At 46.4% G+C, this 16,403-nt stretch overlaps 1 protein-coding gene across 3 annotated transcripts in view; it reads left to right on the plus strand.

The window, feature by feature from the left end:
• Positions 1-16,403, plus strand: part of FAM131A (family with sequence similarity 131 member A) — an 84,943-nt gene that overhangs the window by 13,482 nt on the left and 55,058 nt on the right. For 2 of the 3 annotated variants that reach the window (XM_072996273.2, XM_078389773.1), the window contains exon 2: positions 13,333-13,472. The exons of the other annotated variant lie outside the window; for it this stretch is intronic. In XM_072996273.2, the coding sequence (XP_072852374.2) occupies positions 13,333-13,472 (140 nt within the window). The remainder of the gene's footprint in view (positions 1-13,332; positions 13,473-16,403) is intronic. 3 annotated transcript variants of the gene reach the window in all.

Below are 16,403 nucleotides of genomic sequence, written 5' to 3' on the forward strand. Positions count from 1 at the left end.
AAAGGGGGCAGCATGGCAGGAAGAAGGAGGGGAGATGATGATCAGAGGTTACAGAGCTGTGAGACCGAGAAAACCAAGAGAGAGGCGGGCAGTACAGCCAGAAGAAAGAGTCACGCCACTCACGGCTTGAAAGAGTTCTGCAGAAGAAACCAGCCTCCCTCCCATAGGGGCCCTATAGGAAGCCACTCTGCCAAATTCCCCCCTTGTCAGCCCCCCCATCCTCTCCCTGCAGGATCTGCTCAACCCCTCAATTGTGGGGGCGCTCGGCCCGGCCTTCCCTGCCACTTCAGCCTCCTTTCCCCTTTCCCCCTCTCATTGGCATGCCTTCATAGGACGAATGCTGTTCCCCTGAGCAATCTGTGCCAAGGGCTGTTTTATGTGCGGAGCAGCCTTTCTTGTTGGGCGTCATTTGTTGCCTCTAGTAAGGAATTACTGCCTTGCTTTGATGGTGTGTGGGTGTGTGGGTGTGCTCATGGGGAGGACGGCTCTGTATGTGTGTGTAGCAGATATGTGGGCATGGGTATTTCAAGTTGGTTCCATGAAAAGGAGCAACTGGATGCTTGGATCTTGAACGGTTGTTGCAAACTTTAGCAGGGGTTGCTTGTCTGGGGAAAAAAATACCATCTGCCGAAATTCCCTTTTCTACACAACTATTAAAAGCCCAAACCATTGCATTCTTGTTCCCTTAGCATGTGTCGAGAAGGAGGGGTCCTTCACCCCTCTCTAACAAGAACAGTTTTTGATTTAAGAGAAGGGAAGGAGACAATAGACCCGAGTCCTCTAAAACATAGCCCGGTTTTAAAAAACAAACTCATGGTCTCCCCTTTGGAGTCTGAGAAGGTATTTCTCCCTTTTCTCTCTCTTGTGTAACCTTTCCTTCCTGCAGAGGGTAGAGGAAAACATACATTCCTGTCTCCCATTGATTTCTTCTACTTCCTTAATTTTACTTTTTAAACATCCCTTGTGGAGCAGAGGAACCAGTTATGCTGACCACCTCTCCTTTTGCGCCAAAGTTTTCTGCTCAGCCTGTCATTTTCTCCAGCCTGCCAGAATATTAGCATCTCGGTGGTTCAGTTCGGATGCCAGCCCGTCCCATGGAGGACGTGAGTTTTAGTCTTCTTAGACTGACTGGGCTGGAGACCAGCCTTTTATCTTGTCGATGGCCACATCTTCCTGTCTCTTCCTGCTGCTGGCAGAAAGTCTGCTTGGTAACGCTTGAGAAATTCCACCGTGACGGCGGTGGTTGTTGTGGCAATGTGCCATCAAGTGGCTTCTGACTTATGGCAAACCCTATGAATGAACTATCTCCAGAACGCCCTGTCCTCAACAGCCCTGCTCAGCTCTTGTAGACTCAAGCCTATGGTTCCTTTAGGGAGCCGGTCCATCTTGTATTTGGCTTCCCTCTTTTCCTGCTCCCTTCCACCTTTCCCAGCATGATGGTCTTTTCCAGAGAATCCTGCCTTCTCATAGTGTGCCCAAAGTAAGACAAGTTCGTTTTCAACATGTTTGCCTCCAGAGAGAGTTCAGGCTTGATTTGCTCAAGGACCTACTTATTCGTCTTTCTGGCAGTCCAGGGTATCTGCAAAGTTCTCCTCCAGCCCCACATTTCAGACAAATCATTTTCTCCCCCATGAGCTTTCTTAAACGGTCCAGCTTTCACACCCAGACATGGTGATCGGAAATACAAGAGGATCAATGATCTTGGTTGGGGTCTCTAGTGATGACGACACTCTCAGATGCAGCCAGTGATGGCCAGGCTTGATCAACAGCTTTCCAACGCTGTTCTAACTGGTATGGTGGCCAAGGAGCCTCTTCAGATGTGAACCTGCTGCTATAAGAGGAAGGACTGTCTTTCTCCATTCCACTCCAGGCTACACAACAAGGATTGATAACCATTAGCTCTCCATACGTTTAATACTACATAAGGAGAGCCCGGCTGGATCAGGCCAAGGGCCCCTCTAGCCCAGTTTCCTGGATCTCACCATGGCCCCACCAGATGCCTCTGGGAGCACACAAGACCACAAGATCCCTGTCTCTTGATCCCTCTTCCCCTGCATCTGGCCTTTGGAGGTCGCTTCCTTCTAAGCCAGGAGATTATATACATCCCCAGCATGGCTTGTCACCTGCGATGGACTTTTCCTCCAGGAATCTGTCCCATCCCTTTTTCAAGGCCTCTAGGCCAGAGGCCATCCCCACATCCTGTGGCAAGGAGTTCCACAGAATAACTACCCAGGCCAATGGGGAAGTCCTAGGAGAGCTGTAGCCCCCAACAGCTGGGGGGCTAACACTTTACAACCCTTGCAATCAAGAGAAAGCCAGAGAGCACCTCAAGAAAGAGGGAAACAATCCCAGGCTAGCGAATGCATTCTGTGCTGATGCCTTCCCATCCCATTTCTATAAAGTAAAGTGCTGGGAATAGGTGAGAGACCCGTGTCGATTTTTCTCCATGGCAGCTGGTGCTCCTCATAAGCAAAAACCATAACTGGGAGCCAGGATATCTGTTGTGGGTTCTCTATGCATCCTTAATTAAGCCTCTGTAGTTCCAGGTCAGCCCCTCTCCCCATTTCTGACATGGGGAGGGTAGTGCAGAAAGGGGATCTCGTAAGATCTTAATGATTTAATGTGCACCGTTGTGCCTTGAATTTAAGGTGCCATGTCTGTACTAAGTCCAGAGGGCGAGAAAGGGTTTCTAAAAAAAGGAAGAAGAGGAGGGTCCCGCCAGCCAGCCAGCTCATGCAGGTTTTCTGCAGCTCACTGCCAAAGGTTGTATCTTTATAGAGGAAGGGTAGCTGTGTCAGCACTAAACAGATTTCGAAAGCCTTCGCTGGAATGACACCTTTCTCACGCCAGCCAAAACGCACGCACGCTTTCAGGAACGCAAATCTCTTTGCCAGGCAAAATGTTTCTAATTTTCCTCCTCCTGGCAAATCTATCAGCTGCCACCAAATGAAACCAAATAGTGTTGAATTGCCTGATGGGTTTAGTTTGGTTACCTGCGTAGCCTTCTTCCTCCATGATCTCTCACAGCTCCATACCAATTGCACAGGATGGAGACCAGGCCTTCCCGACTTTTCCTTCCCCGCTACTTATTTTCAGACTATCTAGCCTGAAGAAGAGACCTGTGATCTTGAAAGCTTGCACGCTTTCTTGTGTCTTTCTGGTTGGCCTAAGAAAGGCAAGAATTTGGAAATTCATATAGAGTTCTGTTCATTTTGGGTGCATTATTTTTGCTGTTATTCACAAGAACCTTAAGTGTGGCTTTTTAATGTACAAAACTGACTGCTGCATTATTCCTGGGATAATGTTGAGCCCGTTTGCTTGTGGATCCATCCCATGGAATTTTGGTGCAACCATTACAGAGAAGCGTAGGCTGACTATCTGGAAAAGCTTCTTAACTGTTAGAGTAGTACAACAATGGAACCAATGAACCAATGAAGGTGGTAAGCACTCCAATGAAGGTGGAGGCATTCAAGAGAATATTGTACAACCCTCTGTCCGATGTGCTTTGATTCTTGCACTGAGCACGGGGTTGGACTCAAAGGCCTTATACGTAGGCCCCTTCTGATTCATGCTATGAAACCACATGGTTCAGCCAAATGATACGGGTTATTTTCCCAAAATGTTAGGCTAGGAAGGAACAAAATCATTCACAAGCTCTCTTGGGGGCATTCTTGCCAGACCTGACTTGAAGTCATTCCTGCCCACCTCTCTTGACTTAAGACTCTGGTCTCACAGAGAACAGAACATGCCTCAAAGAATATTCAGGTTTTCATTTCTGTGCCATCTGCTCCTGTGGCTGAGTTTAAAGCCTGAAAGATCAGGCTTCCTGATGCTTTTACACTTTTCGGCAGTCAAATAAATCTTAGCTGATTAGCAGTATGGGGTTAGAGGATTGCTTGACCAATTGAATTTGCATGAATCGATGTCCTAAAGAAAGAGGCAGAACCTACTGTATACAGCAATTTCCCAACTGTCCCACCTGGGAGCCCCAGTGCAAGCGCTCCCATGGAAGAGGAGAAGAAAGTGTTATCCTGTCAAAAGGGAGATATAATCACTAGAACGGCTGTCATACAGAGGAGGGGTGGAATCCATTCTTCATCATCCCAGAGTGCAGGGCACGTAACCATGGGCTCAAGTCACAGGAAGCCAGCTATAGACTGAATATCAGGAAAAACGTCCTAACTGTTAAGAGCAGTACGACAATGGAACCAGTTATCTGGGGAGGGGATGAGTGCTCTTAAACTGGAAGCCTGAAAGAGAAATTTAGACAACTATCTGTCAGATATCTTTTGATCTATATTCCTGCACTGAGCAGGGGGTTGGACTTGATGGACCTTAGAGGCCCCTTCCAACTCCATGATTTTACTCAAAGAAAGGGGAAGTGTACAGGGCAGGAGGGTTGCCATTTATTCTCCTAAGACTTAGCAGTAATTGTCCCATCGTCTTTCAGGACCCTCTAAATGTTAGTACACTGGGGAAAAGCTCCAGTTCCTCCTTCCTCTTGACAGCCCTGGGAGGAGGGCATGCCTCTTTGAATGTAATGCTTGTTGCCCATGTTTTAATGCCCAAAGCAATGTGTGATGCTTATATACTGCCCCATAGTGCTCTCTGTGCAGTTTGCAATTTAATTATGCAGGCTATACATCTCCCCCCCCAGTAAATTTGGTAATCGATTTACTGACCTCTGAAGGATGGAAGGTTGAGTGAGCCTCGAGCCAGTGACATGAGCCCAGGATTGAACTCAGGTTGTGAGCTGAATTCCCAGTCAACATCATCACTGCTCATAGTGTCTGGAGAACTCCTAGAACGGTAGTCCCCCCCACACACACACACACAAAAAGGAACTTTTCTGAGTTTGGCCTCTATCATACTGTTTGGGCGCTGGACAAAAGCAGGACTTCTTTCTCCTCCTCGGGCCAGAGTTCCACCTCTGTGTCGTCTTTATTTCTGGCAGCAAAAGCTCATTTTGTCAGCCCTGGTTTTGGCACAGTTGCGATTTCTGCGTCCTCCAGGCTGTCATCGCCAGGCCCTGCCCGTCCACTCGGCAATCTGTGAGCCAGGCTCCTCCATCAATGACATCTAGAGCCCCCGAAAGGATGATTCTCAGTTTTGCTCTCCCTCTGAACTGAGTCCGGGACTCCTGTTATAACTTTGACCCACATTTCAGTTGAGGGTGTGTGTTGCCTTTGTTCCTCCCCCTCCCTCCCCAGCCACAACTTCCAAGTGGAAAAGAGAGAGGAGCAGTGCTATTTCTGCAGAAGCCTCTGGCACCTTCCAGCCATGGCGAGGCTGGCGCTCTAGAAAATTAATGGCCCGCCGGTTAGGAACACCATGTCCCTTGCATGGATGGGAGATTCGGCTGGAAGCATTCTTTTCTTGGAAAGGAAAGCCTTCCCGACTTCCTGCTTAAAGCTCGGTTTGATTTTCCCAGAAGCTGTGATCCAGAAGCAATTCACACAGCTACACGGACACCCCTTCACAATGATGGTATTTAACAAAGGGTGCCCAGGCACTTTGTCCGGTTTCATGATGGGATCATGTTGCTTCTGTAGTGTGCTTCACATTTTACTTTCACCTTGTTTAGACTCTAGTTTGGAAGGACGCTCTTTAGCCTCAGCTTGTTTGTTCATTCATACTTTAATTCTGGCTGTGTGGCGGCTTCCAGCAACCCTAAACCACACGGAGACGTCTCTGTTTAGTGAGCAGTTTGTGCGAAAGCGCGTCTGTGTGGTGGTTTGGGAGGAATTTAGCTACTCCAGTTTTCAGGCCCTGGCGGAGAGTTGGTTTCTTCTCTTTTCCTCCCTTAGGTAGTCTAAAAGCTGAGTGAGTTACATCCCAGGCAGCTTCAGGTGGCGTAGTCTTACTGGGTGGCACAGCTGTAACACAACAGGTGGAGGAGCAGGTGTGTAAGAGGAAAAAGTGAGACCTCACACAGCTGTCTGGATTTTAGGAGAAAGCTGACGGCATACTCTAAACCAGCAAGTTCTAAAGCTCGATCATTCTTTTTTGCATATTGGTTTTATATGCTTTGGGGTTCTATTTCCTGAACGCACAGCAGTATGCAGACATGTGCTCTGCCTTTCCATCGGCTGAAATAGTACAGTCCAACAATGACTATACCATATGATTCTACAGACAGTCGCCTGGAAAAACATCAGTTGCTTTAAAGAAAGCTAAAAGTGACTTCAGGGTAGATTCTTTAAAACTACATTTTTGGGGCCTCCTGTCACCTGAAAGTTTGTTTGTTTGCACAGGAGTGTGAAACAAGACAACAGTCTATGACCTCAACTCAGAGAGGGAAAAATTCATACACAAGGGTTGTGTAGTGGCTAGAGTCTAGGGCTTTTAGGGGACCTGAGTTCAAATCCCTTGCTTGGCCATGGAGACTCATTGGGGTGGTGGATGTGATGGTGAACCACTCCTTTAACATCTCAAAAACCCTATTAAAGTCTCCATAAGTCGGAAACAGTTTGACGGCACACAACATACACACCATAAATTCACCTCTCTGAAAAGTATCTGCGAACTTATCTGTCAGAGGAAGGAGGTCTGTATGAATAAGGACAAACCACTCGAGTTATTTCTGACCAGGCACTTTTTTCCAGTGGTGTGGTGTAAAATTAGAAGTGCAGGCACTACTCATGTCAACTCCCATAGCTGGCCCTCTTCCCAGGGTGTCCAAAACAGTATATAAAAAATGAATAAAGTAAAACTCCTGCATCTGCGGGATCAATATTAACTGATTCATTTATCCATGGTCTGAAAATATTAAAAGAAAAATCCTAGGAATATATATTTGTAAAGACGAAGATAACAGAACTGGCCACTAGAGGGAGTGAGAGACCATACTATGTGTAGCATTTGGTAGAGAAATATTTATATGCCACTTTTTCTCCTAAACAATCCAAGACAGCTTATAGTATTAGAAGAACTGAAGTTAAAAACCGAATTATAAATTATAATAAATAAGGATTATACAACTTTTGTTCTGCAACAATTCCAAGATCCTTCTTGCTCATAGAATTACCTTGGGGTACGAGTTGCCAGTTGGAAAATGAGCTATTGAAAGGCGCTCTCTGAGTACAATTCTGAAACCAACAGTGTATCCACCCGACAGTTGTTCTATCTGGCTCACACCAGCTTGCTCATTAAAAAATGTCATGGGACACTTTGTCAAAAACTTAGCAGAAGTCAAGATATATTATATCTAGAGCATTCCCACTGTCTATCTGGGAGGTTACCCAATCAAAAAATGAGATAGGATTAGTCTGGCAGGATTTGTTCTTGACAAATCCATGTTGGCTTCTAGTCATTACTGCATTGTTTTCAAGGTGGCTGCAAAGTGGCTGCTTTATAATCTGCTCCAGAATTTTCCCTGGGATTGATATCAGGCTGACTGGTCTGCATTTCCCTGGTTCCTCTTTTTCTTTCTTTCTTTTTTTTGCTCTTTTTGAAGATAGGGACAACGTTAAGCCACCTCCAATCATCCGTCCTCCATGCTTTCAAGAAAAGAATAGACAGTAGTTCTGAGATCTCATCAGCTCCTTCCTTCCTGAAGTTCATTTAATCCTGGAGAGTCAGCTTGGACCCAACCCGTCAAGGTCTTTATAGGTTGAAACCAGGACTTTAAATTGGACCTGGAAATAGATTGGCAGCCAGCGGAGCTGCTGTAACAGGGCGGTTATGTGATCCCTATAACCAGCCCCAGTCAGCAATCTGGCTGCTGCATTTTGGACCTGATGAGGTTTCCGAACATTTACCAAAAGCAGTCCCAAACAGAGTGCATTACAGCAATCCAGCCGGGATGTAACTAAGGCAAACATTTAATTCAAACTCTCTGATACTGTATTGTATCGTGTCTTTTTTTTTAATTATGTAATTTGCAAAGGCCTATATAGAGAAGAAAGCAGGAAAGGTTAAAAAGAAGCGGAGCGGCTGGAATCCTGAACCCAGAGTGCTCCTCACGGAAACATTTCGTTGCTATCCCCACATGTATGAATCATGGTTCTGGATCTGATCTGACTTTTGCTCGCGGCCAATCCCCATTATGAGTTGGAGACATTCCCAGGCAAGGTCTGATAGCCAGAAACACCCCCTGCTTCTTTACCCCAGCATCACACACGCAGGGAGGGCTGGATCTGCAGAGAAGAGAAGAAAGTAATTTGGTTATCGTGATTAACTAGGCGCCAAGAAATATCCTCTGCGTTCTTGTTCAAACTCCCGGTGGCTATCAATCCCGTCGATCCGCCTTCCCCGACCAAGCATCCTCTAGATGCGTTTGAAAGCCATTCCCATCACCCCCAGCCAGGGCAAAAGGAAAGGACGTGTGTGAAATGTCTTTCCCTCACAAAGGCTCACGTCGCGTTTTCTTCTCGCTGCCACCAGTGGATTACTTCAATCCAGAATATAAACGACGTTTGTCTGAACACTTGACTTGTGAACAGAAACTTATTTATTGAAGTGAAGCAGACTGAATAATAACAGAAGTTTCTCAGACAAACATTATACACAAGCCAATCATCAACGGTTCTCTCAGTACATGTTTCTTTTCTCTTGCTATATCATGACCACCTTCTCTACCTATTTTCCTAACCAGCTCTATCTCTCTCAGTATCTGTTCCCTCTCTCTCTCTCTCTGACCGACCAGCCCTATCTGACTCCTCCTTCTCCCGCCAAACCTCATGTAGCTGCTGACTCCGCCTCTCCAGTCCTCTCATAGGTTCATGCAAATCAGCTCATGAATACAAATGGCATGAGTGGCGTGGGCGATCTCCACAATGATGATTATTTATTTCATTGTTGTAATCTGTTGTAGCCGCCTAGAGTGGACTTATAGTCCAGATAGGCGGGATATAAATTAAATAAATAAATAAATAAATAAATAAATAAATAAATAAATAAATAAATATTTGTAAACAACACACGAATAATGGTGACAGCTGCTCCGGAGTCTGCCCCATCTCCCCTTCTCCTCCACCCCATTTCTTTCATTCATTCAGTAATGTTGATGTGGTCCTTCTCTCAACCGGCCAGAGGGAGGACTGTGGCTGGGGGCCGGGATACAGTTTAAGCTGCTACAGAGGAGCTCAGCATCTCCAGGGACCCAGAGGCTTCAGGGACCCAGGGACTTCATGCCAAGTTACCCACACATACCTCAGCTGGTGTTTGATCAGCTGCACGCTTCAGGTGGCTGGGTTTCCTTTCCCCTTGGGAATCCTCTCTCCAAAGGGCAGTGTAGATTAGAGCTGCCAGATCAGCAGCCTCCCATCTCTGAGATTCAAGGCCATGACCTGAGGCCAAGGAGAGACGGCCTTTATGATGTCACAGAGGCAAATGCATGATTACATCACTGGGGCACAACAACAACAACAACAACAACAACAACAACAACAACAACAACAACAACAACAACAACAACAACAACAACAACAAAGGACCAAGTCTCATGACAGTGCTCCATAGGATGCAAACAGTCCAGGACTGCCAACACACAAGCAGTTCCTCCCTTCGAGTAACCCTCCCCTTTTGCTTCTGGATTTTTGGCTATGCCAAGCTCATGCAAGCACAAGATGCATGCAGGTTCCTTCCAGTTGAGCCCTGGCACCGGCAGGAAAAGGGTCGAAATGCACACTTCACCGTTAAAATCACATCATGCTCAAGAATTAAAACTTAGCATCAACCATCTAGAGATATGGGGAAGTTTCTTGAAAGGCAATGCCCAGAGCTTTCAGCCAGCTCCCTGAGACCTGGCAGCAACCCGAGGAGAAGTCCAATTTCTCTGTCTGTCTAGTAAACTCAAGACACTGCAGAAGGAATTGAAACGGAAGGGTTAGGGATGGACTTTCTATTGTGACAACATTGGCAGGAAGTATTTTTTTTGGGGGGGAGAGGGGGGTCTTAAGTTTAAGTTAAAAGCCTTGTGTGCCCTTTATACTTTGAAGCCTTCAAAATCTCTGGGAAATGACAGCTCCTGATGCCACACGCCAACCCCCAGAGGCTTTGGACAAGAAAATATAAAGGTGGCTCCCATCATACATTTGAAGCTTTGGTTTTAAAGCCGGCAGCAGCCGTGCATCCGCTGCTCAGTTGCGGTTCCCCTTTGAAAGGGTGTTTCAAAATGAAATTTGAAAGACCTCCTCGCCTTCTTGTCTGCTATCCTCTTCCAATGAATAGATAAAGAGCCGGTCTGGTCAATAGTTTGCGGTTGGAGCCGAGGGGCCAATTCATATACAGGTTGCCCCGGATAGCCTGTTAGCGGGCTGCACGGAGAATCAGTGTAATGCATTTGCTAGCAGACTTTTGACTCTCCAAAGGCAAGTCTTGAGTTCAGAGCCAGCTCTGCCATTAGGCACGGGGACACAACCATTTCAGGTCTTATCCTCAACTTCTCCTTGATTAGGTGGTTGGTAATAGACTCCAGCTACTATGTCCTTTTTGTTTTTCACCCCAGATCTGTTGATTTAAATGTTTTCAGTGGGACATCCAATCTCCTCCTCCTGTATATCTGTGCAGGAATGTATATTTTTGTCATATCATGCGACTCTAACACCCCTTCTGTTCTTTTGGTTATTTTTGATCAATTTATATCAGTCAGTTGCTGTTTTCCACCAAGTTTAAGTTATCCCTGTCAAGTCATGTTTAAAATTGTGAACTAAGATTTCTAGTTCTTCTTGCTTCATCCTGGCTTTTGTATATAAGGCACCAGAGATTGTCTGATTTATGGCCTGCTTTCTTTTGTGCATTTTTATGAAGACTAGGATTGGCCCCCATTAGAGCTGCCCATTCTGTTCCTCTTATTGTGCATAAGCCTTCGTCTGTCTTTACCTCTGAACTTGCATCTCAATTTCTAATTGAGTTGAAAGCCCTCCTGTTGGCCATGTTGTGGCCAAACACATTCTTTCCGTCCTTCTGAGGTCCAACTCATCACTTGCCTGCCGTCCATCTTCCCGGAAGTGAAGCTTGTGGTCCCAAAAGCCAAATCCCTCCCATCAGCATCACCTTCATGGCCAGTTGTTAATCTGGAATATTTTTCTTTCCCCTTCTATGCCTCTTCTGAGTGCTGGCAGGATGGACAAGAAGATGATTTGGCCCCCAAAATACTTCAAGTTTCCTTCCCAGAGCTTTAAAGTCTGATGGGATTTCTCCCATCAGACTTTCTTGGCTGTGTTGTTTCTTCCCACGTGGATGAGAAGAAAGGGATATGCATCCGTGGATTTTATGAGGGGTAGCAATCCTTTTATCACATCCCTCATCCATCCTCCAGGGAGACAGCATACCCGGCAGGTCCATGGATATTTCTGGCATATTTCAGTTTCCATCCCACACAGCAGAGAGTCTCATACAGAAACTACAGTGGTGCCTCGCATTACGACGTTAATTTGTTCCAGCGAAATCGCTGTAGAACAAAAACATCGTAATGCGAAAATTAAAAAGCCATTGAAACGCATTAAAACCCAGTTAATGCGTTCCAATGGGCTAAAAACTCACCGTCCAGCGAAGATCCTCCATAAGGCAGCCATTTTCAGTGGCTGTCCTGCGAGGAATCTGTCCCAGAAAACAGCGGGGAGCCATTTTATTTACCCGGTGGCCATTTTGAAACCGCCGATCAGCTGTCCAAAAATCATCGTTTTGCAAAGAATTGGTTCCCGAAGCAGGGAACCTATAATCACAAAGCGAAACAAGCCCATTCAGGTCATCGTTTTGCGATCACAAAAATATCGTCATAATGCAGTTTCATCATAATGCGGGACAATCGTAAAGCGAGGCACGACTGTACTCTTCTCTCCTTCTTTTTGGGAGGTGTGAGTTTAGTGGCTCTCCTTGGCTGAGCTTCAGTCTCTCTCATGTTCTCCCGTAGGGTCTCCTGTACATCTTCGTCTGCATGCAGTCTGGCAGACCCGTCTTCGAGAATCTGAATGCGGTTTTGCGGTTCCAGCGGTGAAAAGTGTCTTCTCCTTCTTTTGCTCCTAACCGTGACACTTTCCCACCATCCTTCCTCCACTCTGTTTGTTCTCTCTTCGACAGTCTTCTCCTCTGCTTTATCTTGCAGTTCTCCCACCTCCAGTGCCTCCCTTGGCTTTAAGTATGGCCACTCGCTGCTCCAGTTCTCTTGCTTTCTCTTCCAACAGTGCAGCCACTTTATACCTGCTGGCATGTGTATGCCGTGTTGTTCTCATGCATGAAGAAAAACATTGCACACATTTTGCAGGTCACACCACAACTGTGCCTCTTCCCTCCATGATCCCTCTTACCTTTTTAATTCTATTTCTCTACAGGGTTAGAGATTATAGCATTCCCTTTGCTTTGTCTTCTCTGCCTTGAAGGATGCTGGGAAAGGCCACTTCTACTGAATTCTCTGTCTTTGTCTCCTTGGTCTCCCTTTTCTTTTGTCTCTTCTGCCACTGGGCCATTTCTATACTACATGTACTACTATCTCCTCAGACTCCTGGGCACTTGCTCCCTGCTGTCTGCCTTAGTTTTATTCCTCTGCTGTGCTCTGTTAGGAGTTAGCAAACAGAAAGGGCACAGGATGTAGGAAAGAGGAAGAAGCGCCCTTGTTGCTTTGATACGATTGACTTTTCTGTTTGTTTAAGCGCACTTACGTGCACATGGAAAAATAGGAAAAATATATACAGTATATACCTTCAGTCTCTCGTAATTCTGTTTTTTATGTGAGCTCATGTGTGCATGTGCATGAGAAATGGAAGAGAAGTGACTGCTTAACCTTGACAGGCATGCTCTTTGTCAGAATTTGCAGTCGCTCATGTAGCGTGGTTAAATGTTGGATGGAGAGAGATCTGGATGCAAAACCTCCTTCCCCCAGGAGCGAGGTTCACTTGGCAGGCTTACCCTAGCTACTTTCTCTCCACACACACTGCCTCAATGGGTCTTATAAAAAGTTGCAAAAGTTATGGTCTTGGGCTACAACTTCTGGGATCTCCAAGATAGCGTAGACTCTGGGAGGTGTACTCTGAGAGGGGGTCTTTTCCAAAATCTGGATATTTAAAAGTAATACCCTCTTTAAACCTTGCTCCACAACAGGTGGTATTTGATGGCAAACTTTGCACCAAGACATTGCACTCATCCTTCATGGCTAGTAGCCTGCTGGCTATCCTCTATTCAATTGCTGTCCCTCCCTTGCACTAGTGGCTGTTTGCGCTATCTTGTGGCAGTGAGTTCCACCTATGAATGACACGTTGCATGAAGGCGAGAGCTGCTTTCGGAAACATGCTTGAACTCAGTCTCTGGGAGGGCAGAAGACTGCTGCCCATGGGTGCTTGTTCCGTGTTGTTGGCCCCAGAGGCTGATCTAATTCTCTGCTCTCCCCCACAGTGGCTGTGGACACAACGTTACATGTGGAGTGGAACGAGGTGAAGCCCCTGCCTGCCCTCTCCCCCCTGAGCCACACCCGGACCTCACTGGTGCGCAGGCTGGTTCGCCAAAGCTCTCTGGACAGCCAGGACTCTCTCGAGGTGCCCGTTTTAATCGCTCTGCTTTTAGGCCCTTACTATGCTATGCCTTATAAGGTCTCAAGGCAGGGAGGCACGTCTCAGGACAACAGGTGCTGGAGGAAGATGATGATGATGATTGATTTTATTATACAGTACGACCCCTGTATCCACAGGGGAATGGTTCAAAGCCCCCACAGATGCTGAAAGCTGTGGATAAGAGCAAACGCTAGAGAGAGAGAAAGCATTGTCCTGAGGTTGGGTGGCACATTTTAAAGCGCCATCTACCCCAGTGTTCAGTCTAAAAATTCAGGCCACAGTGTTGATCCATATCAACAAACGAATTCTAGCAGCTCTTGGCTTCACCAGAGGGAGGTCTTTTGTAAAACCAATGGGTCCTAATTGCAGATTCAAAATGAAGCTCCCCCTCTGGCTGATGGTCGGATTCCAAAAGATCTCCTGGATGGAGAATGAGCGCAGGGAAAGCGCCCCAGAGGGAGACCCCAGCTGCGATGAAAGATCTGCAAGCGGGATCTGAAGGCCTTAGGAATGGACCTCCACAGATGGGAAACCTTGACCTCTGAGCGCTCAGCCTGGAGTCAGGCAGTGCATCATGGCCTCTCCCAATTTGAAGAGGCCCTTGTCCAGCAGGCCGAGGCAAAGAGGCCACCCTGAAACCTGCAAAACCAAGGAGCTGGACAGGAGACAGATTGGATTTGTCTTCCATCTGTAAGGGATGGTCACTCTCAAATTGGCCTTCCCAGCCACACTAGACGCTGTTCCAAGTCCTCCATACAGAGTACGTTACCATAGTCTCTTGAGAGTGAAGGGTGCCTACACAAGCCCCTTTGAATCAATGGAATGTATGGAGGAGTGGACTCACTGAATTCCTGTTGATTCAACTGGCCTACTCTTGTGCCCCTTACTACATGAAGTAACAGGATTTTGGTCTCAATGTTCTAATATTACTGGCTGGATCTTTGTTCCAGTACCTGTTTCCTTCTTGTTGGGAGCCCCCTTTGAAGCACAGAATCATAAATCATTCTAGAGCCAGAAGGCATCCTTTGGTTCATCCATTCCACTAGTGTCCACCCTGGGGTCCCCACACGTTCTTGGGCTAAAAATCCCAGAAGCCTTCACCACTAGCTGTGAGGGCCAGGATTTTGGGGAACTGGAGTTCAAGAACATCTCGGGACCCAAGACTGGGTCCTAGTCCAACCTTGTTAGTGCAGGAAACTCATGCTTATACCATCCTTGGTAGGTATCTCTTCAATCTCTCCCTAGAGACCTTCAACTTTGATTCTGAGTCCAGAAAAAAAAAGACAATCTGTCTGCTAGGGAAAATATCCTTGGTCAGAGCCCTAGACCCATAGTTCTAACCCACCACCTCCCCATTTGTATTGTTGATTGTGACTGCAGTGAATCTGTAACATGAGGGATCTTTTAAAGCCCCCCCCCCCTTTTAGGGGGGGTGTTTGAAAATGCAGGCCACTGAATCTGGGACTTTCTCCAAGAAAGTGCTAACAATAGAAAGTTTGGGACAGGGAAACTGATGAGATCTGAGCTCTTAACACAGAACTCATCTGCATGAGGATCTGATTTATTTTGTGGCCAGATCTGAGCATTGTTGACAACAGCCTATAGGCAGGTTTCCTGGCAACTTGGTGGAGCCTTCTGCAGAGTTAAATTTCAAAGCGAGGGTCCACAATGAAAGACTCCAAGGGCCTATTTTGAAATCATAGAGGCAAGAAGGGCCATTGGGGCTGAAATCGTATTGCACATGCCATTGTGTAAAGTTACGCCAGCAGACGTTTGCAAGATGATACGTCCAGGCAATCCACGTAGTGTAATTTGATTGCACCATTCACGGCGTGACTGGTTGCACAACACACTAGGGGAACTGTTTCTTGAATATGATTTCCGCCTTGGTGTGATTTGTGCTGTGCAACTTTGAGTAGCTAAGCAACAGGATTGCAGCCACTGATTGATGGGTCCTGGATTCGATGAATGCTGACATCTCCAGGTAAGACTCTCAAACCTTAAGAGAGTCACTGCCAATTACGGTAATTCCAGAGATTGGGAAATTCTGGGACTTCAGCTCCCAGAATGCACCAGCTCATATGGCCAATGGCCATAGTGGTTGGGGGATGTTGGGAATTGGAATCAACATTAACCTAGGTGAAAGGGAGGTGTGAGTCAGTGCAAGGAAACTAACTTTGTTCCTAGAGGGACCCAGGCATATTTGTCTTTACTAAACACTCCACTCTGCCCCTTAACACTGGTAAGGGAGTAAAGTAATGCTTTTCTGAAAGACAATTCCGTTGGTTCCCAGTTTGGGAAATTGCCTCCCCTTTTCTCGTGTCATAGGATCTGATCCTTCAGAACAGCATAAGGTGCTGGAAATCCAACAGGTGCAGCTTTACCCAGAGCAGAAGTGCAACGATGGGAAAATGCTACCTGTTGGATTTATTTTCCTCTCTTTCAACCCTTGTAGACCCAGATGTTGAAGACAAGGGCATCAGCTTTCAGGAAGAAAAGGCAGCCATTCTACCTAATGCATCCAGCTGTTAAGAACCCAACTGTCAAGGCACTCATGTCTCATTTGATATTCCCTTTCTAATATTAGAGGCTTGGTTTTTGCAAGGGAGGGAGGGGGAACTTCCTTTCAAATGCTGGAACAGGATCAAGTACATAGCCCCACACTAGCATTCTAATTACATGCCCATTAAATTGAAACAATCCTTTAAAGAACCTGGCCCATCTGGGAGGACAATACTTCCAAAGAGGTTCTCAGAAGGAAGCTAGGAGTCATTAATATTTGCCAATTGACTACTGAAATCCCCCACTGGTTGCTCTTGTGGCTTGGATAGCAGCTCATTTTGTAGAAACCAGCTGGTGAAACTTTCCACAGTGAAGTTATAAACAGGGTTATGAAAGGATCTCTGTAGATTATGG

The sequence above is a fragment of the Pogona vitticeps genome, chromosome 3 (genome assembly GCF_051106095.1).
Source record: "Pogona vitticeps strain Pit_001003342236 chromosome 3, PviZW2.1, whole genome shotgun sequence".
Classification (NCBI taxonomy): domain Eukaryota; kingdom Metazoa; phylum Chordata; class Lepidosauria; order Squamata; family Agamidae; genus Pogona; species Pogona vitticeps.